Source organism: Ranitomeya imitator, chromosome 2 (genome assembly GCF_032444005.1).
Source record: "Ranitomeya imitator isolate aRanImi1 chromosome 2, aRanImi1.pri, whole genome shotgun sequence".
Classification (NCBI taxonomy): domain Eukaryota; kingdom Metazoa; phylum Chordata; class Amphibia; order Anura; family Dendrobatidae; genus Ranitomeya; species Ranitomeya imitator.
The window spans coordinates 95,879,609-95,904,026 of NC_091283.1; the positions used below are offsets into that span (position 1 = coordinate 95,879,609).

Genomic DNA, 24,418 nt, shown 5'->3' on the forward strand with positions numbered 1-24,418 from the left:
ACCTGTACTGACCGCAGTTCCTAAGCTTAACACAACACTAGAATGTTCCTAGAATGTGGAATGTTCCTGTCACTCCCTAGACATCTCGTCACAGCCGGAGAACTAACTACCCCTAAAGATAGAAATAGGAAAGCTATCTTGCCTCAGAGAAAATCCCCAAAGGATAGACAGCCCCCCACAAATAATGACTGTGAGTGGAGAGGGAAATGACATACGTAGAATGAAACCAAGATGTAGCAAAGGAGGCCAGTCTAGTTAGATAGATAGAACAGGACAGAATACTGTGCGGTCAGTATTAAAAAAACTAGAAAAATCCACCACAGAGTTTACAAAAATCTCCACACCTGACTAAAGGTGTTGAGGGTAAATCTGCTTCCCAGAGCTTCCAGCTTAACTGAATAAATCCATACTGACAAGCTGGACAAAAAACATAGAATGTACAGAACAATTAAGTCCACAGCATGTGGACAGAAAAGAGCAAAGCAAAGACTTATCTTTGCTGAACTGGTCAGGATATCAGGGAAATCCAAGCAGAGATGTGAATCCAACCAGGAACCATTGACAAGTGGCACAAGCTGAAGGAAAGAGCCAGGATAAATAGTCGAGCAGAATAGACAATCAGTGGAAGCAGCTGCTGACTGCTAAATCCAAGGAGCAGCCTTTCCACTTAAAACCACCGGAGGGAGCCCAAGAGCAGAACTCACAAAAGTGCCACTTAGAACCACCGGAGGGAGCCCAAGAGCGGAATTCACAACAGAAGGTGGGTAAATCAGATTTTTCTGAAGCCAGAAAAATCCTTTACTACAAACACAAGCATGGAATATAATTGATTGTGCTGACTAGAGATGAGTGGACTGATATTTGGAGGTTCAAGTTTGAGTCAAATTTAACCCCTTTATGACCTTTGACTTATAGATAGGTCATAGGTCACCTCCCCCTCTTCAATTTGGGCTACAGCGCTGAACCCGCATCTTTTCAGGTACATGACAGCTGATCTGATTAGATGCCATATGCCCCTAATAGCTGCGGGTGGAATCCGCGATCCACTCATGGCTGTTAGCATGTTAAATGCTGCTGTCAATCTCTGATGGAGGCAGTTAACATGCCAGCACAGAAAGCACATCACTAGCTCCGCCCATTGGTGCCCTGTCTCAAGATAGCAGGACGCTGATGGGTTTGCAGAATAACCCGGGGTCTGCAAGAGACCCCGCGTGGTTGTCATTGCCAATCTGCTATGAGTGCCATGCTGTAAAAAATCATATGTTAAAGGGGATATGTCAGCACAAAATGACAGTTCAAGCCAAGCACAGACATTCTTTACACCCTTGGTATGACCGACGACTGCAGTGCTCCATCCCATCTTCTTGTTTTCCGTCTCTCTCCACCCTTCTTTTCCTTGATGGACAGCTCTGACTTTACAGGAGTAAGAGACGAGCAGTTCTTGGATATCTCCATCCTACATCTGCATTGACCTGAATATAAAAATATGTAACTCAACAAAATGCAAAATCCCCCAAAACGAGGAAGATTCATCAAAACTAGAGGAAAAGGAGGAAACTGACAATTAACAACATACGTTCCTGCAGAATAATACATGCGGTATCCCCTGTAACGGATATGGATGCATGGCAGAATGAATCACGGGATAATGTTCTTAAGGTAGCGAAGAGACGTAGAAGGTGCAGCTCAGGAGGAAAGTGATTATACCATCAAATTCAATCAGCAGGATTATCCGTCTCCACTATCGCTGACCTTGATTCTGTTTGCCAAGGCATGAATAACCTACCCTTAAAATGCAATGATGGGTCCTTATGGAGCACATCACATCTTTCTTTCTGTCTAAAGATGTAAAAGGTCTTTGGAAAAAAAAAAACGAAGAATGGAAGATGAGCAAAATAGTTTTATTCCGATAAAGAGTTTCTGTGAATGTAAAAGAGATCCGAATTTGAGGAAAGTTCTTCCTAGAACTTAACCTGCCAGTCTGATCAGCCACTTTATAGTCTTTTTACACTAACGTACATAGAAAAGGGCTGTTGATAGAGAGAATATCTTACTGTGGGTCATTTCTTTACATCTACAGAATGACAAACGGGGAAAACCAACAATGTGTTAATGATTGCTTATATGCACTTTACTTCATAAAGTTGTTGTTTTTCAAGTAAAAAAAACTGTCTTACTTTACTATTCCAATTAATTTATTAAAACTGTTTAGAATTCTGACACAAAGGTTTTTTTTAATATTAAGATTTCTTAAAATGTTATACCAAAAAGCACCAAGCTCAACACTTTGTTTTCACTTTATCAATGGTGCGCACCAGTTTTTTTTTTGCCACAAATTAAAGGTCTTTTACAGGTTTGGACTGGCTCACATGAGAACGGGAGAATCCGCCAATGAGCCACCACCCTCTGATATGAGCAGTGCTTGGCACAATATCACTATGTACAGAGGCGGCAACTTATTCATGTAACAATCTACCCCGCTTATTGTTATATACATTTATGATTGAAGATAATGTCACATCTGCATGTAGCTGAAAAGTGGGGCCCTGGGGTGGGTTACTGGTGGGCCCTTGGCACCCCAGTCCGACACTGGTCTTATACGAGCCAACTAAAGCTGGCCTTAACCCCTTCCCGACCTCTGCCGTACTATTACAGCGGAGGTCAGGTCCCCTGCTTTGATGTGTGCTCCGGCGGTGAGCCCACATCAAAATCGCGACATGTCAGCTGTTTTGAACAGCTGACATGTGCCCGCAATAGCGGCAGGTGAAATCGCGATTCACCCACCGCTATTAACCAGTTAAATACCGCTGTCAAACGCTGACAGCGGCATTTTACCGGCGCTTCTTGCCGGAAATGATCGCATCGCCGACCCCCGTCACATGATCGGGGGTCGGCGATGCATCAGGATGGTAACCATAGAGGTTCTTGAGACCACTATGGTTACTGATGCCGGCCTGCTGTGAGCGCCCCCCTGTGGTTGGCACTCATAGCAAGCCTGCATTTCAGCTACATAGCAGCGATCCAGTTGTGCCAGCTTCTAGCCTACCATGGAGGCTATTGAAGCATGGCAAAAGTTTAAAAAAAATGTTTTAAAAAATATGAAAAAAATAAAAATATATAAAAGTTTAAATCACCCACCTTTCGCCCCATTCAAAATAAAGCAATAAAAAAAAATCAAACGTGCACATATTTGGTATCGCAGCGTTCAGAATTGCCCGATCTATCAATAAAAAAAAGGATTAACCTGATTGCTAGACGGCGTAGTGAGAAAAAAATTTGAAACGCCAGAATTACGTTTTTTTGGTCGCTGCGACATTGCATTAAAATGTAATAACGGGCGATCAAAAGAACATATCTGCACAAATGTGGTATCATTAAAAACGCCAGCTTGGCACGCAAAAAATAAGCCGTCATCTGACCCCAGATCACAAAAAATAGAGACGCTACGGGTAACGGAAAATTTCGCAATTTTTTTCTTTTTTTTTTTTAGCAAAGTTTGGAATTTTTTTTACCACTTAGATAAAAGTCAGTTTTAGCATTTAGTGAACCTAGCATAAAAGCCAAACAAAAAACAAGTGTGGGATTGCACTTTTTTTGCAATTTCACCGCACTTGGAATTTTTTTCCCGTTTTCTAGTACACGACATGGTAAAACCAATGATATCGTTCAAAAGTGCAACTTGTCCACCAAAAAACAAGCCCTCACATGGCCATGTTGACAGAAAAATAAAAAAGTTATGGCTCTGGGAAGGAGGGGAGTGAAAAAAAAACGAGAATGCAAAAACGGAAAAGAGCAAGGTCGTGAAGGGGTTAACACATCCATGATATAAAGTGTTTTCAGGTTGCAATATCCGGTGCAACCAGTGGGTCTCCTCACCTGAACTATCTGTTAATATGCAGCATCAAACATCCTCTTCAGGTTACGCTGTGTAAGGGCACATGCAGACAACCGTATTTTCAACCTGAGTGTGGTCGATCCGAGAAAACGTCGCACTCAGACCAATGTTATTCTATGGAGCCATGCACATGTCTGATTTTTTTCTTGAACCAAATCTGTCTGAGGAAAAAAATCACAGCATGCTCAATTTGCAACTGATATTCGGATCGCCCTCGGCCACACAAGCCAATGAGTCCAAGGGAAAAATCAGACCGCACTTGGATGACCTTTGATTTCACTCTGATTTTCACGGACTGACAGAATGGAGATGATGGAGAATTTATTATTCAATAGACGGCAGCGCTTTGGACACAGTGAACATACGCTGTGTCCAAAGTGCTGCTAGTTCTGGATTGTGGGCGCCCGGCCTAATCTGAGAGAAATCTGATTCCAGAGATGTGTGCAAATCTAGCAAAGCTTTGAATGCTGATTTCTGTCAATCTATGACAGCAACATTTACAGTAAGTCAAATGTGCGGCATTGCCCACACGCATCATCTCCCATTAGCCTCCATGACAGCGATTGCTGTTGCTGTCATCTTGGTCTTTCTGTGAAGCTCAGCTGTAGGCTGATCTCTATGAGAGACCGAGTGTTAGGTGTCGAGTTCCTGCCTCTGCACAGGGGGAATCTCGAACCATCTCTGCTGCGGTCTCCCATTCTTGAACCAAAAACACATGGGCTACTTGCACAGTGAACAAGTCTGTAGAAACCTGTTCACACCACCAAGAAACACGCAGGATGGAACAGCTTGCGTGTCCACATGGATATTTTCTCTCTGAATCCTGCTTATTCAGGTATTTACTAAATGCCCTGTATTATTTTTTTCATTTTTTGACTTTGAACCCTGCTTATACAGGTATTTACTAAATACTCTGTATTATTTTTTTCATTTTTTGACATTTGCACTAAAGCTGTTCCATCCTGCGTGTCCACATGGATATTTTCTCTCTGAACCCTGCTTATACAGGTATATTACAGATGATCAGGTTTTTAAATACATCAGATAGGGATTATATACATTAGATAGGACTGCTCTATTATGGGTATACCTTGGCGATTGGTGGAACAGCTTAATATACATTTTGCAAAAAACATATTAACTAAATACCCTGTATTATTTTTTTCATTTTTTGACTAGCACTTGCTCATTTACTGTGACTTCTTTACAACAGAGTATTTTTTACCTCGCTGTGCTCTTTTTGTGTCTTCAGGTCTCCCATTCTTCTCCAGCCGCAGTGGAGTCTGCTCAGCAGAGACGTCGGTCCCAGTGTCTTGCTCAGTCTCACTCTGTGCATAGGGTTAATGCTGCTTTCCCAGCTTCTGCCACTGAGGCCAGTGCTGGTCAGCGGCGAGTCCTGCTTTTCCCCTTCTGAGCATGCCCAGGGCAAGATCTCCCATTGGAGATCGAGGGTCACATGCTCAGATACTGCAGCAGATCCCATTGGTCCTCCAGGAAGGTCCTGAAGGTGCTCAACTTCTGTGGCAGCCTCCCATTGGTCCTTCTGGGAAGGTCATGTACATGCTGCAGCTATATAAGGTTCGCATGACCGCACGGCCATGCGCTAGTATACAATTGTTATTGTGTGTGTGTTGATGAGTGCAAGTCGTTCCTTAAATAACCCATCCCTTGTGTATGACTGTTCGCGTAAGGTGTATGGCTGCAATCTAGCGCCCGGCTGAACTCACAGCGTTAACACACAAAACAGCGTCTACTGCTGTGACCGCCAGTACGGCACCACGCGCCATTAGAGCGCTTCTTTAGCACAAGTCTGGGTGCTTAGTGGCGTCCGCCAGTACGGCACAGCTCGCACTCTCATGCATCTTTAATTATTATTTTGGTTACGCTGACACCCCATTAGTGGTGTCGAGCGCAAGTGGTCTAGACGGACTCGGATCCCAAGTCTTGGGACTGAGCTCGGTGACTCCTTGCTTGCGCTCTTGTGTGCGGTACCGCGGTCCTGTGACTTAACAGGGTTCGCTTCCTTCACACAGGGTGAAGTTAACCCATGTGTGTATTCACATTGTACCGCCATATAGTCCATCATTACTTGGCAGCAAGTTCCATCTCTGCACGGTGGACCCCGGGCTGCGAACGCACCTTATTCTATCTTTCTTATTATTTGATGCGTTCCGCTAGCCCTAACACCGAGATTCTCACTTTATACAGCGATACTGTGGTATTGCAGTATATAGTTTAAGACTAACTAAGCGAAGAGCAGCGTGAAACGGCTGTTGCCTACATGGACCAGCTTCCTTCTGCTGTATCCTAGCTGCCACATTTTTTATTAAAAATAAGAATACAAGGCACTTATGGTGAGTCCTGATTTTTCTTTTTTCTTATTACTTTAATGGTTTATTACCATGTGTACCTTCTCAATCACTGAGTACTAGTGTTGAGCATTCCGATACCGCAAGTATCGGGTATCGGCCGATATTTGCTGTATCGGAATTCCGATACCGAGTTCCGAAATTTTTGTGATATCGGGAATCGGTATCGGTATAAGATTCATGTGTAAAATAAAGAATAAAAATAAAAAATATTGATATACTTACCCTCGGACGCGCCCTGGTTGTCACCGCTGCAACCGCCATGCTTCCCTTTCTAAGAATGAGCGCGTTAAGGACCTTCGATGACGTCGCGGCTTGTGATTGGTCGCGTTAGCGGTCACATGACCGCTCAGCGACCAATCACAAGCCGCGACGTCATCGAAAGTCCTTAACGCGCTCATTCTTAGAAAGGAAGCATGGCGGTTGCAGCGGTGACAACCGGGGCGCGTCCGAGGGTAAGTATATCAATATTTTTTATTTTTATTCTTTATTTTACACATGAATATGGATCCCAGGGCCTGAAGGAGAGTTTCCTCTCCTTCAGACCCTGGGAACCATAGAGGATACCTTCCGATATTTGTGTCCCAGTGACTTGTATTGGTATCGGATATCGGTATCGGCGATATCCGATATTTTTTGGATATCGGCCGATACCATCCGATACCGATACTTTCAAATATCGGACGGTATCGCTCAAAACTACTGAGTACACATAGGTGAACCAGCGCTTGTGTACAGTTTAAGAAGCAGTAATGCTGCTTCCTCCTCCAGACACAGATCACGTGATCGCTTGGTGTAGGGAACGAACAGGAGGTGGTGGGACCTAGGTCAACTCTGCCATGCACATAAAAAGAGGAGATTTCCCTGTAACTGAGTCTAATACACCAGGCCCAATTACAGGGGAAATCAGAAAGAAAAAAATAATAATATTAAGTGAGGCTCAGTGTGTGAAATAATTTAAAACAATAATGGAAAAATAAAACTGGAAAAAAATATTGAATATAAGTATCCCATATGGAGTCCTATATGTAAAAAAGTAAAAAACTCAAGCAATACCTAATGACACTTATTTCACAGGCATACTTCAGCCCAGAAAACAAAATAAACATATTATACCACATACATTTTATTAAATAATATTTTATAAATTTGAAAAACACATAATAAGTCTGTGTGCCTTCTCAAAAGGTGCAGGAATATCACAGATGCTGTGATATTGCTGTTTATAACACAAGTGATCATCTTAAAGTTCTCTCTGTGGACTAATAAATACATTGAAAAGTAAAAAGAGTTTTGAAGAATATGAAACCTCGCTCCAAAAAAATATAATTCAAATTACCCTCTTTAACATTAAATATAATTTTAAAAAAACACACATATGGCATCGCAACATCCAGAAAAGTTCAATCTATTAAAAGATAAAAAATAATTAACCCAATCACTAAACAACAAGAGCCGAAACAAAATCAAGATGAAAAAATTGTGTTTTTTGGTCCCTGCAATACCAGAAAAAATGCTGTAAGAAGCTATAAAAATCATATCTATCCCAAAATGGTATCGATAAAAACATTGTCTTGTTTCGCAAAAATAAGCCCTCACCCAGCTCCATAGGGCAAAAAATGAAAGCGTAGGCCTCGGAAAATGTTTTTGTCAAATTTCTTTTTTTTTTCACTATTAAAGAAATGTAAAAAAAAACTGGACAAGTTTGGTATCAATGTAATCGTACTGATGAAGAGAAACATGCTGGCAGGTCATATTTACCACGCAAGCTACACTGCAAAAACAAGGTCAGAATTGTGGAATTTTTTTCTGCAATTTCACCGCACTTGGAATTTTTTCCCATTTGGAAGTACATTTTGTGGTAAAGTGAATGGTGTGATTCAAAAGGACAACTCACTCAGCAAAAAAAAAAACAAAGTGGAAAATAAAATAATGATGGCTCTTGGAAGAAAGGTAGAAAAAAAATTAAAAGGAAAAAAAAGGAAATTCTCAGTGTAGAGAAGAGATTAAAAGGAAAATGTGAAAAATAGACATGCATTTCCTTTTTTGCTTTACATCTCCCCCCCCCCAGCGATATCAGAAAAAAAAGAAAGGAATATAAAAATTATATAAAAATTAAGACCTATGTATAATGAATAAAGAGGCAAAAATTATTAATAGTTACACCCCTGCTGCCCACCTTGGGCCAGGTTTTGTGCCTAAATTCACTGCTACAGTATTTGTGGCAGTTTCTCAGCCCAAAAGAGAATAAACTAAGTATCTACAATAACAATGGTGCATTAAAAATGAAAAAAGATAAATACACCATAGCTACTCGGTTATAATTTAATAAGAGTGAGATAAAATGAATTTATTAAGTAGAAACTGCTGTGAAAACAAACATTCTGCTAAAGAGAGAAATCATTGTCTAGGGCTCACTGTTTAGCAAGAGGCTGCTGCCCTCAAGTGGAACAAAGTAAACCTAAAGTAGAGCCAGACATTAATGGACATATTTGTTTTTAAAAAAGGAATAAAAAAAACTTTCCTATTTTTCAGCCTCAAGTGTCTTCTTCAACTTTCTTAAAGTCTTGAAGAATCTGGCTGAGAATCAGAGATCTTTCACCATGTTCACCATGCTCGGCAGGTGTATTAGAGGGATGGATGACTTTTAGATGGCTCGAAAACTTAGAATGTGAAAGGAACTAAAATAGATGATTAGGGTTGAATAAAAGAAGACTGGTAGAAAAGGAAAAAGTAACAGCAACTCAAATAACAGCGAATGTAGTCTAAAATATAGCATGTATGCTGGCCTCAGGTCCTTATAAGTGCCAAGTCATCCTCTATTTCTTTCCAGACACATCCATCAACGATCACTGGTGGTGGCTAGATTATGTGAACTCCAGTCTGATAACTGGACCAGAAAATGCCCATCTCTGTGGATTGCAAGTTAGCCTTTGACTTCCTGTGAACTGCAAGACATCATTGTTATCCATAAATCCCTCCAGTCAGCTCTCAGGATCCCCCAACCCCCCCCCTTCTCTCCTCCCAGTTCCATCATCCTTGTTCTTCTCTGTATGTCTTCCAACTGAAAACATCATTTATATAACAGCACAGTGATATGATGAGTACAAACAATTATTAGCTACAGGTATAAAAGTTCCCTGACTCATGCTGCCTGTCTATCAATAAGTGATGTGCACAGATTCTGACAAGGAGAAACTTATCACCAGCAGAAAGCAGGGAGGACAGACTTAAGCATGCGGTGAAGTCACTGAGCTGAACTCAGCGACGTTTCTCATGGTGCTGAGGTCACCTCAGTTCAGCCCAGCCGGGAATGCAGCCTCAGTGGCCCATGGTAACCTCGATGAGGTCACCACTGCTCACTGATGCTGTGCTCACAGCAGCTCATTCATCAGTAGTTCTCAGCCTGGATGGTCACTTCTTGGCACCATCCAGATTGAAGACGTGCCAAAGCATGTCTAATATGGAATACATAAAATATGAATAGCAAAATGGCTTTTGAACATTAGGAAAATATTTGAGAGACGCTTTGCACAGAATTTGATCAAATAGTGTGAGCCCATCAACCATCGTCAAGGTGGTCTCATTAAAACTGATGGGTCCCTGACCTCCCTGTCCAAATGTGAACACTTACCGAAGGCCAGTGTCTGTATGCTTGGGTGAATGTGGACACCTCTGTCAGCAAGGCCTACATATGGGTTGGCCGGAACCAAGTGTGAATAGATGTAATTAAAAACCACATGGTGATAGGAGGAGTGCGCAGTCAGTAAGCTAACATAGAAATGACAGAAAAACGACTGGCACATCCAAACTAGTGTGAATAGGTGCATACCAGGAGCAGCTACCTCCATACACAATATACAAAAAAACGTTGCACTCTATCGTGCCAAAGCATGTCTAATATGGAATACATGAAATATGACAAGCAAAATGGCTTTTGAACATTAGGAAAATATTTGAGAGACGCTTTGCACAGAATTTGATCAAATAGTGTGAGCCCATCAACCATCGTCAAGGTGGTCTCATTAAAACTGATAGGGTCCCTGACCTCCCTGTCCAAATGTGAACACTTACCGAAGGCCAGTGTCTGTATGCCTGGGTGAATGTGGACACCTCTGTCAGCAAGGCCTACATATGGGTTGGCCGGAACCAAGTGTGAATAGATGTAATTAAAAACCACATGGTGATGGGAGGAGTGCGCAGTCAGTCAGTTTTTTTGTATATTGCGTATGGAGGTAGCTGCTCCTGGTATGCACCTATTCACACTAATTTGGATGTGCCAGTCGTTTTTCTGTCATTTCTATGAATACTCCCATCAGCCGCTGCTTGCTCTCACTGTTATTAGTGGCAGCAAGTGTAGGCTGATGGGAGTAGTAGTCCCATCAGCCACCACCTGCTCTCGCTGTTATCAGTTGAATATAACTCTCAACATTCTTCAATGCTCGCGCTGATCGTCGGTAGAACAGAGGACAATGATGAGAGCTGTCTTCAACACCCGATGCCGGGAAACAGCGCGAACTGTACCACTGCTTCCCAGGCACCAGTGAGTTACACTGATGACACACTGATTTCATCCGTGTGACATTTGTGTGCACTCGTGCGCCTGTGCTTCTGTTAAAAAACAGACGTCAGGGTATTTTGCCCATAGACACACAGTCTGTGGAAGCACACTGACATGTGCATATACCCACTTAATTGAATTGGGTCTACGTGTGTAAGTGTCTCTGGTCCGTGTGAAAACTATCACCACATGTATCAGACACACTGACATGTGAAAGAGCCCTAAAACTGCATCACAAAGCATACAATAATACATTACAGTATGCAACTGTATCAAATAGTAATGCACTGAGACTCTGCAGTATAAAGCTGCATCACACAGGATACACAAATACCTTGCATCACATAGGATAATCAGATGCTCTGCAGTATGAAACTAAATCACACAGGATACACTGCAGCATGACGGTGCATAGTACAGGATACATAGAAGCTCAGCTATACAAAGATGCATCCCCTGGAATAAACTGAGACTACAGTATGTAGGTTCATCAGTCAGTATACACAGAGATTCTGCAATAGGAATGTGCATCACACAGGATACACAGTAATTGCAATGTGAAGGTACATCACACAAGAAACACTGAGATTGCAGTATGAAGATACATCACATGAGGGGCAGTACCCTGAAACACAGTGTCTGCAAATTGAGATTCTGGTTTGGCTGTTATCCTAAGTCATATGACAAGGCTCGTTAAAGGGTCGACATTGACTGTTAGGATTGCTACTTCCAATAAGTGGCACTAGAGTTCTAGTCCTCTTCCTCTCTGAAGAGACAATTTGCATATTTCACAGAGAAGCATTGCGGCTTTAAGTCTCCTCACCCCGACATGCTTAACATGTCACTCTCCACAAGGAGAGTGTCTCTGAAGAGATAATTTGCACTGTGTACATTGAGACTCTGCAGTATGAAGATTCATCACAAGATACACAAAGACTGCAGTATGAAAAAACATCACACAGGATACACAGAGACTGCAGTATGAAGATATATCACACAGGATACATAGAGACTGCAGTATGACGATACATCACACAGCATGCACAGAGACTGTAGTATGAAGATACATCACACAGGATACACAGAGACTGTGTATCCACAACCCCAAACAGTTGTTCAACACTTTTAACTCCCTCCTCTGCCCACCACTGCCCCCTCCGAGTTCCCTAATCGTTGCCGAGGACTTTGCCATGCACTTCAAAAATAAGATAGACCAAACAAGGCAAGTCTTTGTTGTCCAACCACCACATCCCCTTTGTATGAGAGACCAATGCCCAAACCCCATAACTTCACTCTCCAAAATCTCTGAAGGGGAGCTTGCTCATCTTCTCTCCAAATCACACCTCACCACTTGTGCACTTGACCTCATCCCATCCCACCTCCTCCCCAACCTCACCACCACACTAATCCCATCCCTAACCCATCTCTTCAATCTATCATTAACTTCTGGTACCTTCCCCTCTGCCTTCAAACATGCCACAATCACACCGATCCTCAAAAAGCCATCCCTTGACCCAAGAAGTATGTCCAGCTATCGCCCCATATCTTTGCTCCCATTTGCTTCCAAACTCCTTGAGCAGCACGTCCATGCTGAACTTTCCTCTCACTTTGCATCTAACTCTCTCTTCGACAACCTACAATCTGGCTTCCATCCCCACCATTCCACTGAGACTGCCCTGACCAAAATTACTAACGACTTACTTACAGCCAAAGCTAACAGACAATTCTCTATACTCCTCCTCCTAGACCTGTCCTCTGCCTTCGACACAGTTGACCATTGCCTCCTACTACAGATCCTCTCTTCCTTTGGGGTCAAAGACCATGCCCTATCTTGGATCTCCTCATACCTTGCCAACCACACATTTAGCGTTTCCTACTCCCATACTACCTCTTCATCTCGCCCCCTCTCTGTTGGAGTCCCCCAAGGCTCTGTCCTAGGACCCTTACTCTTCTCAATCTATACACTCGGCCTGGGACATCTCATAAGGTCCTATGGCTTCCAGTACCATCTATATGCCGATGACACTCAGATCTACCTCTCTGTCCCAGATGTCACCTCTCTGCTCTCCCGAATCCCAGAGTGTCTATCGGCCATATCCTCCTTCTTCTCCTCTCGCTTCCTCAAGCTCAATGTGGACAAATCTGAACTCATTATCTTTCCTCCATCACGCATATCTTCCCTACCTGATCTACCTATCAAAATAAATGAAATCACACTTTCCCCTGTCCCCAAAATCCGCTGCCTTGGAGTAACCCTTGACTCTGCCCTGTCCTTCAAACCGCACATCCAAGCTCTCGCCACCTCCTGTCGCCTCCAACTCAAAAATATTTCCAGAATCCATCCTTTCCTCAACCCACACTCTACCAAAATGCTCGCGCATGCCCTAATCATCTCCCGCTTCGACTACTGCAACATACTCCTTTGAGGCCTACCTTCTAACACTCTCGCACCCTTCCAGTCCATCCTTAACTCTGCTGACTGACTAATTAATCTCTCTCCTTGCTACACTCCTGCTTCCCCTTTCTGCAAATCCCTTCACTGGCTCCCAATTTCACAGCGTATCCAGACTAAATTACTAACACTGACCTACAAAGCCATCCATAACCTTTCTCCTTCGTATATTTCCACACTAATCTCTCAATATCTTCCCTCACGTAATCTCCGGTCCTCCCAAGACCTCCTCCTCTCCTCCACGCTCCTCACCCAATCGCCTCCAAGACTTCTCCCGAATATCACCCATCCTCTGGAATTCAGTGCGCCAACACGTCCGGTTATCCAGTACTTTTGGATCCTTCAAAAGAAACCTGAAAACCCACCTTTTCAAAGAAGCTTACAGCCTGTAAAGACCACATGGCCACCTCAACACCATTGGAGCTACTGCAACCCTCGACCTTCTATCTCCTTCCTCATAATCCTGTAGAATGTAAGCCCGCAAGGGCAGGGTCCTCTTCCCTCTGTACGAGTCTTTCATTGTTAGTTTTGTTTACTATAAGTGATATTTGTATCATGATGTAACCCTTTCTCATGTACAGCACCGTGGAATTAATGGTGCTATATAAATAATAATAATAATAAAGACTGCAGTATGATGATACATCACACAGGATACACAGAGACTGCAGTATGACTATACATCACACAGGATACACAGAGACTGCAGTATGACGATACATCACACAGGATACACAGTGACTCCACGGCACACATCAATGGACTGAAGCTTTATGTTACTGTTCTATCACTGGTTGACATTAGATAGGAGCAAGAGCCGGGCAATGAGACTCTGCGCCATCAGCCCATCCAAATGCATCGTGTGTAATGTAGCTTGTATTCGGTGAAGTATATCAGAGAGGGAAAAAAAAAATGAAGGCACCAATCCATACATGAAGCAGTAACATTCTCCGGTTCTGAGGAATCCGGTTGACTGTATTTTTTTTATTTTTAAATAGTATAGAAAAATAAAACATAAAATATGACAACAGTGATATAAAAAGTTTTTACATTGTATAATCACATAAAAATATTTATACAAAATTGAATCTTTTTAATTAATGGTAAATTCCTTCATTATGTGTCCAAAAAGTTTCTGAGCAAAATCATAATGTGCAGACTGGTTGAACAAGTTGTTGTCTTGATTGGGGTCTGTTTTCACTAAATATAACTCTTGTGCATGAATGTCTGTAATATTAGCCTCAAACGTCTCCGGGTTGTATCCAACCCATAAGGTGAGCCTATAGTCACTGGTTCTCATGGAGTAGCCCATAATCCTGATGTCTTGCAGATCAGGCAAGTCTGAATTCCACTGGGGAGAATCAGACGGTCGGGGATAGGAGCTGTAAGCGGCAGATTCAGCAGTTTTCTTTCCAGTTGTAGGGAAGTATGGAAAAAGACTCTGACCTTCAGTGCATAGATCAACATGAAATGAAGGTACAGGACAGACTGGTACACGAGGGAGTCCGGCAACATCAGCAATGGTTGGATATAGGGAAACTAATTCTACAGGATCTTCCTTGATTTTACCTAAAAGACCAAATATGACATCAATAAGGCTGACACCTTAGAACAGTCTCATAGTACTACCCCAGTTATGCTAAGTGAGTTTAAAAGGGGATCCACCTTCATATATATATATGTATATACGGTATATATTTTTATATATAATGTAAAGTTAAAATTCACCAATATACTTCATAGTAGAGATGAGCAAATCTTTTAAAATTCAAAGTCACCAGATTCACCAAATTTTCCCAGTAAATGTATTCACTGTGAAAATAAAAGTACTCCAAACCTCCAATGGCTCATTCTCCTTCCTTGCTGTTGCAGACACAATCTTTAGGCCACATTCACACATTCAGAAATTGGTCAGTATTTTACATCAGTAAGCCAAAACCAGGAGTGGAACAATCAGAGGAAAAGTATAATACAAACACGTCACCATTTCTGTATTTATCACCCACTCCTGGTTTTGGCTTATGAAGATTAGTGTAAAATATTAATAAATAACATATATATCAAAATACAAAAATGGTTGCACTCATTTGTGTTACAGCATGACAATGTGAAAACATGAAGTGTGAATAGCAAAATGGCCTTTGAAATTTAGAAAAAATACACGAGACATTTAGCAAAAAATTTGGCCAAATAGTGTGAGCCCACCCACCATCGTCACAGTAATCTCATGAATCGGATGGGTCCTTGACCTATCTGCCCAGTGTGAACACTTACCTATGGCTAATCTCTGAATATAAACACCTCTCTTGGTAAAGTCTACATTTATGGGTTGGTCGGAATGGTCTCTCTGCTGTGAAAACACTGCAGATTTTTTTAAAATGGATTTCTTTAATTGCAATGAGTAAAATTTGCACCAATATCTAAACCAAAATAGCACAACATCTAAGTGCTGAGCTGGCTTTGGCATTGTAATATTCACAGTAAAAAGCTTTAATTAATATACAGTACGTTTTATGTCAAGATCAGGATCAGACCCTGTTTGAGGAACACATGGAGTTGTCAATGATTACCTCTGACTAGACCCGAAAAGCCTGGCGTCAATCAAAGGGTTCTCACAAAAATCACTCATATGACCTTGTGGTGTTGTCGGCACCTTGTGCACCCGAGACATTAAGAAAAGTCAGGCCGTTGGGACCACCACTGATCCACAGATGAAGTCAACCCTGAACCCATCGTACAGCGAGAAGGAGGGACCGAAAATAAGAACCCACACTAACAGAAAATAATGAAAAGTATCAAAAATCATTGATTTTACCTGGAGGTTTTCTCATAGATTGAATACTAAAGGGATCTATGTATTGAAAGATATTATTCTGAGTGTGTTTGGTGGCCGTCATTCCTGGTACATAAAACATCAGTGGCACACGTGTCGCAACATCAAAATTGCTGTACTTGGCCCATTCTCCGTGCTCTCCTAAAGACCACCCTGGAGCGACAAAGGCACAAAACTTACAATATAAATATGCATATGTGTAAGAAAATAACAGCGATGTGATATCTCCCCAATGTGATTACCGTGATCGGAGGCAAAAACAATCATGGTGTCATTTGCAAATCCAAGAATTTCCAGAGAACTTAATAACTGGCCAACTTGACTGTCCAAATAAGAGACGGAGGCGTAATAACTCTGCCGAATTAAGCGCTTAATAAAAACAAAACATTATTATTCTCACATCCTCCAAGAGATTTTTGTGTTTCTTTTTCACTTTTTATGTGTTTTCCCATAAACTTTCTCTAAAAGAAAAAACAAAACTCGAGGTTTTGGTTTTTAAAAAACTTCTTTTGCATCTGTACCAAATGTTAGATGACCCATGTATAACATCGACCCAAAGTCTACCTGGAAGTGTGGAGGAATGGGGCCGTATGGAAAACTGATGTTCAACGCTTGAACGTCCTCTCGCTTTCGAATGTCAGTCCATGGGTTATAAGCCACAGAAGGAAGATTCCTGGGTATGTCATGGTCGGGTGCCAAGGAGATATTTTCAATAGGGTACAGCTTTAGAAACTCCTAAAACAAAATGGAGATGAAGAAATGTAATGTGCCAAGAACTTACATCCTACGTGACACTAGACAAGGAAAGTCCAAGAACAGGAACGGTGCATCTCATACCTAAAATTAATATATATGAGCATGTATAAAAGTCTCAGTTTTCATCACATCTGAAAACCTTAGGAAACACTAAGTATTTAAACACTGGATAAAACATGTGCAACGTAAAAGTGAGAATGTGGAAAGTCAGAGTTACCTTTGGAAATCTGAATGGAATGTGAGGTTTATGATATCCGACTGCCAGGAAAAACAACGAGTTCTGCTGATGGACAGTTTTTAGGAGTCTTATGGCTTCTTCTGTGCTTTGTATATCTGGTAATGTTCCTTCTGGGACTAGAGATACATCAACTGGACAAACCAAGTTGGCATGAAGCTCTCCATCTTTGCCTCTACAGGTCTTAATGGAGCATAAATCACATAAGTGCAGCCAGATATTATGCAATGACATCTCGGCTTATATATAAATATATGTTACATACACACAAGCTATACAATGATAAGAACTACCGGTAATAATAAGCAGTGCAGAGTCATGGCCCGGTGACCATCCAGGCACCTGATCAGCACTTCCCATTAAGCTGGGTGCTAAAGATGGACCCCAGCAGTGTGTGCCAGCAATCTAGTCATTTAAAGGACCACCCATAAGCCACTGAACAGTTCCAGTAAATTTCTTGTGCATCTTTTAGGCTACAGCTACACAGCTACACAAGTCGAAAGGCCAAAGATTGCTGTATGCCCCTGCTGAATGCAAGTGCATCGAAACACATAGCAATCTGGAAGATGCCACGACATGTAAGTAGGAAAAACACTGTTCTGCCTTTTTTTAGACATGTTTTTGGTAGTTGAAGTTGTAATGTAAACCCTTTTAATTCCATTAGGCTGCAATATAGCAGCTGCATACAGTGGGGCAAAAAATGATGTAATGATGTAAATTACAGACGCCTCTCATCTTTTTAAGTGGTGGAACTTGCACTATTGCTGACTGACTAAATACTTTTTTGCCCCACTGTACATCCAATTTGTCATAGACAGTCACCATTTAGCTTAAAGGGGATTTAAATGCTACTTATGCCATATCATAAACAATAAACAGCTCTTTCTCCTAAATTCCCCAGCCCCAATGCAGCACAAGTAGTCCTGTGGTCTCTCACCAGCCCCTGATCGCTGCAGAAATGACGACATTTTGGATATGCAAATAGCTTCTTCAGACAGGAAGAGGATGGGACCTCTAGTACCATCTACTGCAAGGAGCAATCCTAAAAGTCAATATAAAGGGTCGATATTGACTTTTAGGATTGCTCCTTCCAATAGGTTGAACTAGAGACCCCATCCTCTTCCTCTCTGAAGAGGCTACTTGCACATATGAAATCATAGAGGAACATTGCATGGCCTATAAGTCTCCTTACAGTGACTTTGAACTATCCAGAATGAGATCTGTACTGACCCATGACCTCACTGCTGATAAGCTCTACACCAGAAATCAAAGCCTAAGCTTTGCAGACCACAAAATGGAACTTTTCCTCATAACCTGGCTGAATCTACTACTGTATAGTAATACATGTAAGAATGGCAGAAAAATATAAATGTCACTGACGTCTCTGCTATTGGGTGGTCACAATTATTGATACCGCAGGGAGGGCAGAGTTGTCAGGCACATGGGTAGAGGGACTTGTGTAGGACAGTGATATGTAGCGCACGATTACTATGCATACCTTTGTGTTCTCGTACTTCTCTGTAGATGGGTGGTAAGGCCTAACAGACCAACTGTATGGGTAGTCATCAGTGTGGTTGGATGAGATCCCTAACGGGTGACAGAAGGATGGAGAAACAATGCAGTATTAGAGGCTCATCATGAGACTCCAGAAGAGCCACAAAAAATATGTATATGTGCATTGCTTACATTTTTCATTGCTTGCCTGTTAGTCTGTCAGAAAAATTTTACACTAATTATTTTATTCATCTTTATAGTGCTAACATAATCTAAAGAGCTGTACAAAGATGCTCATAACTCTTACAATTTAGTGAATATACAGTGGCTTAAAGTACTCACCTAATTGGCTTTTTACGGTATTTATTTTGCTTATAACCAAAAAAAAACATTACCCCTAAAATATCACTTTTATTAGTTAAGTAACAAAAATACTCATATATGTTAGGGTAAAAGAGAAATGGTAAACCACTAACAATGTGAATATAACCTGTAGGCTTTGTGCACACGATGCGGATTTGCTGCAGATCCGCAGCGGATTCTTCCGTGCAGAAACGCTGCAGATCCACACTGTGATGTACAGTACAATGTTAATCAATGTGAAAAAAAATAGCTGTGCACATGGTGCAGAAAAATCAGTGCGGAATTGCTGCGGATTTCAAAGAAGTGCATATCACTTTTGTGCGGATCTGAAGTGTTTCTGCACCCCTCCATGATAGAAATACAAAGTGGCAAAAACTCCGGCAAATCCGCACAAAATCCGCGGCTGCGGATAGTGCCAGGAGATGCAGATTTTGTGCAGAAAATTCTGCACCTCTTTTCCTAGGTGTGCACATAGCCTAATAGTAAAGATTCTAAAAAAGGGGGTGGGATGTGCGCTGTCCCTACCATACCCTACTTTGCCGCGGAGGTTGACACCCTAAGTTTTACACCCACTCAATGTCGGCTCTCCCTTATGACCCTACAGGGACAATATAACAGAAAGCCATCACCAATACCAAAATATCAAAATAAAGTGCTATAATACAATACAGTGGCCTAAATCTATTGAAGAAGACCATAAAAACATGTAGTAGTAAATGATCCTTACTAAATAGTAACTATTGATGCTTCCTTTTGTCAGAGAGCACCAATAAAACAAGCAAGGGGAGACGATACATGGGTCTATCAGTGGGGTCAACAAAACTGGTTTAACAGTTTTGGAGAGCCCTAATAGGTACAGAGGGTACGGAAAGTATTCAGACCCCTTTAAATTTTTCACTCTTTGTTTCAGGAGATATCAGCAGGGCGACTGAATTTAAAGCTGCATCCAAAAGGTGATAGGCAGACAAATGAAAACATCTGTGCTAAGCTAAAGAAACTGCAGCCAGAAAACAGAACCCAAATATGCAGAGAAAGAGCTCATACTGATATGGAGGAAAATGAATGAGTGCAACCCAATAAAAATCAGATTGTGCTCACACCAATGTTAAACTATAAGTCCCTGCTTATCAGCGATTTTTTTCTCAGTTGAAATCGGACTGAGAAAAAAAAATGCAGAATGCTGCGATCGTCCTCATATCTCTGACGAGACTCGCCAATGCAGGTCAAGGGGTGCGAGAAAATAAAAAAAATCGTACAGCACTTGGACCATGAGAGCGCCGTCTGATTTTTACACACCAGTGTCCTTTGAAAAGCCAGAAATTCATCTGCTGTATACAGTAAAATCACAGCGTGACCCAACAAAATATAATAGATATATACACATAGAATAGATAGATATAAAAGTGACAATCACATATTTAATTAGCACAGTGCCTGTGCAGCTTACTGTACATGTATTTTTTTACATACTAAATTATTTTCTAAAACAAACTGGCATGGGGTCCACTGAAATTCTAGTAACCAACGGAGGGAGAGCAGACAGCTGGGGGCTGATGTTTATAGCCTAGGAAGGGAGTAATACCCATGTAGCCCCCAGGCTATTAATATTGGCTCACAGCTGTATACTTAGCCTTTACTGGTTATTAAAATGAGGGACCCCCCAAAAAATTATGTAGGATCCCCCTACAATTAATAACTATCAAAGACTATGCAGACAGTTATGGGCTAATATTAATAGCCTAGGAAGGGGCCAAGTATCAGCTTTCAGCCGCCCCAGAAAAGGCACATCCATAAAATGTGCCAATTCTGGTATTTAGCCTCGCTCTTCCCACTTGCTCTAGTGCGGTGGCAGGTGTGGTGATACACACTGACGTCAGCACGAGTGCTGTGGGGAAAGATATAACGGCACTCACCACGAAGTGAGTGAGTTGAACGGAGTTAATTGCCTCTGAACTCCCAGGACCTTTCTGATGGAACCACAAGTGTGTGAACTTCCTCACGCTCATGGTGACATCAGTGAGGTGAAAGGAGTTCACTGAGAGGCACTGAGATGAGCAAGCACGTGCAGCTCAGTGTCATTGCTGGATCGCAGACTGTATAGTCCTGGGGTGGGAATCCTCAGGTCCCAGGGCCATTTACAGCCCTCGATGACATTTTATCAGGCCCTGAGCAGATTCTCAGGGATCGGATTCTTGGGTAGGGATGTGTATTTTCATTACAACCAGGTCATTAATTTCTTCTTGATCTGTGAGCACACACATGCAGTCTTCAGTACTGAACACTGAAGGGCATGCAATGAAAGATTATGTCCTGAAACCAGTGCCAGAGTCAGGATGCACTTTGTGGGCGGAGTTGTACGGCCCCCGAAGGATGGTATAAATATCCAAATGTCCCTTGGCAGAAAAAAAGATTCCCCACCCCTGGTATAGTCAAATCATGCAACAATGCAGCCTTCCATTTAGATGTTGTAGCGATAGATGCGTCGAGGAACAAATGGATTATTATCTTCTCGGCGTACATGCGAGAAATATGGTTGTTTATTATTTTAATTCTGCTACAGGAGATATTGGCTTCAATGGACTAGGCGATGATCTGAGCATGGTTTAATTTAGGTTCATTATCGGAGTCTGTGTCATTCTTTCAATTAAAGTACATTATTAATGGTGTGTGTTTTTTATGCAATATCACAATAGGGTTAGTAATAATAATAATAATAATAATAATAATCTTTATTTTTATATAGCGCTAACATATTCCGCAGCGCTTTACAGTTTGCACACATTATCAGTAATAGAGGCGTTCTATTACTATTAGCCCACAGCTGTCCCCCTAGCCTTTGCTGGTTATTAAATATAGGGGGATCCTTTGTCATTTTATTGGGGGGGTCCCCCATTTTAATAACTAGTAAAGGCTAAGTATACAGATGTGAGCTGATATTAATAACCTGGGATTCTCCATGGGTATTACCCCTTTCTCAGGCTAAAAACATCTGCCCCCAGCTGTCCACTTTTCCTCTGCTGCTAATTTAGTATGTCAAAAAATACATGTACAGTAAGCTACACAACGCTGTACTAATTACATATATCACTGACATTGTTATATCTATTCTATGTGTATATACTGTATCTATTCTATCCTGTTGGGTCACACAGTGATTTTACTGTTTGCGGCAGATGAACTGCTGTGTTTTTAAAGGTCATGGGGGATTCCACTCCTTTTTTTTTTTCAGAAAGGAATTTATATAAAAAAAAAAAAGTACAGTAAATTACACACAAGAATAACTGATTATACATCTCACTCACATATTTCGATATATCTTTTTGTATTCATCTATCTATCAATATATATACCGTATATACTCGAGTATAAGCTGACCCGAGTATAAGCTGACCCGAGTATAAGCCGACCCGAGTATAAGCTGACCCCCCTAATTTTGCCACAAAAAACTGGGAAAACTTATTGACTCGAGTATAAGCCTAGGGTAGAAAATGCAGCAGCTATCGGTGAATTTCAAAAATAAAAATAGATGCTCCATACCGTTCATTATTGCCCCATAGATGCTCCATATACAACTGTGCTATATAGAATGCTCTGCACCGTTCATTATTGCCCCATAGATGCTCCTTATAAAGCTGTGCCATATAGAATGCACTGCACCTTTGATTATGGCCCCATAGATGCCCCTTATAATGCTGTGCCATATAGAATGCTCTGCACCGTTGATTATGGCCCCATAGATGCCCCTTATAATGCTGTGCCATATATGCTCTGCACCTTTGATTATGGCCCCATAGATGCCCCTTATAATGCTGTGCCATATATGCTCTGCACCTTTAATTATGGCCCCATAGATGCCCCTTATAATGCTGTGCCATATATGCTCTGCACCTTTGATTATGGCCCCATAGATGCCCCTTATAATGCTGTGCCATATATGCTCTGCACCTTTGATTATGGCCCCATAGATGCTCCTTATAATGCTGTGCCATATAGAATGCTCTGCACCGTTGATTATGGCCCCATAGATGCTCCTTATAATGCTGTGCCATATATGCTCTGCGCCTTTGATTATGGCTCCATAGATGCCCCTTATAATGCTGTGCCATATATGCTCTGCACCTTTGATTATGGCCCCATAGATGCTCCTTATAATGCTGTGCCATATAGAATGCTCTGCACCGTTGATTATGGCCCCATAGATGCCCCTTATAATGCTGTGCCATATATGCTCTGCACCTTTGATTATGGCCCCATAGATGCCCCTTATAATGCTGTGCCATATATGCTCTGCACCTTTGATTATGGCCCCATAGATGCCCCTTATAATGCTGTGCCATATATGCTCTGCACCTTTGATTATGGCTCCATAGATGCCCCTTATAATGCTGTGCCATATATGCTCTGCACCTTTGATTATGGCTCCATAGATGCCCCTTATAATGCTGTGCCATATATGCTCTGCACCTTTGATTATGGCTCCATAGATGCTCCTTATAATGCTGTGCCATATATGCTCTGCGCCTTTGATTATGGCCCCATAGGTGCTCCTTATAATGCTGTGCCATATATGCTCTGCACCTTTGATTATGGCCCCATAGATGCCCCTTATAATGCTGTGCCATATATGCTCTGCACCTTTGATTATGGCCCCATAGATGCCCCTTATAATGCTGTGCCATATATGCTCTGCACCTTTGATTATGGCCCCATAGATGCTCCTTATAAAGCTGTGCCATATATGCTCTGCACCTTTGATTATGGCTCCATAGATGCCCCTTATAATGCTGTGCCATATATGCTCTGCACCTTTGATTATGGCCCCATAGATGCTCCTTATAAAGCTGTGCATATATGCTCTGCACCTTTGATTATGGCCCCATAGATGCTCCTTATAAAGCTGTGCCATATATGCTCTGCACCTTTATAGCCCCATAGGTGCTCCTTATAATGCTGTGCCATATATGCTCTGCACCTTTGATTATGGCCCCATAGATGCCCCTTATAATGCTGTGCCATATATGCTCTGCAGCTTTGATTATGGCCCCATAGATGCTCCTTATAATGCTGTGCCATATATGCTCTGCACCTTTGATTATGGCCCCATAGATGCCCCTTATAAAGCTGTGCCATATATGCCCTGAACCTTTGATTATGGCCCCATAGATGCTCCTTATAAAGCTGTGCCATATATGCTCTGCACCTTTGATTATGGCCCCATAGATGCCCCTTATAATGCTGTGCCATATATGCTCTGCACCTTTGATTATGGCCCCATAGATGCTCCTTATAAAGCTGTGCCATATATGCTCTGCACCTTTGATTATGGCTCCATAGATGCCCCTTATAATGCTGTGCCATATATGCTCTGCACCTTTGATTATGGCCCCATAGATGCCCCTTATAATGCTGTGCCATATATGCTCTGCACCTTTGATTATGGCCCCATAGATGCCCCTTATA

General features: G+C 41.8%; 1 protein-coding gene across 2 annotated transcripts in view; it reads right to left on the reverse strand.

Annotated features, from left to right (window-relative positions):
• Positions 1-14,204: 14,204 nt before the first annotated feature.
• IDS (iduronate 2-sulfatase) overlaps positions 14,205-24,418 on the reverse strand; it is a 65,502-nt gene continuing 55,288 nt past the window's right edge. Inside the window, exons 4-9 of one of the 2 annotated variants that reach the window (XM_069747046.1) lie at positions 18,600-18,688; positions 17,084-17,284; positions 16,675-16,845; positions 16,353-16,479; positions 16,093-16,263; positions 14,205-14,846 (exon numbers count right to left, since the gene is read on the reverse strand). In XM_069747046.1, coding sequence (XP_069603147.1) covers positions 14,371-14,846; positions 16,093-16,263; positions 16,353-16,479; positions 16,675-16,845; positions 17,084-17,284; positions 18,600-18,688 — 1,235 coding nt within the window. In that variant the 3' untranslated portion in view covers positions 14,205-14,370. The remainder of the gene's footprint in view (positions 14,847-16,092; positions 16,264-16,352; positions 16,480-16,674; positions 16,846-17,083; positions 17,285-18,599; positions 18,689-24,418) is intronic. The other variant, XM_069747047.1, reaches the window with a different exon arrangement.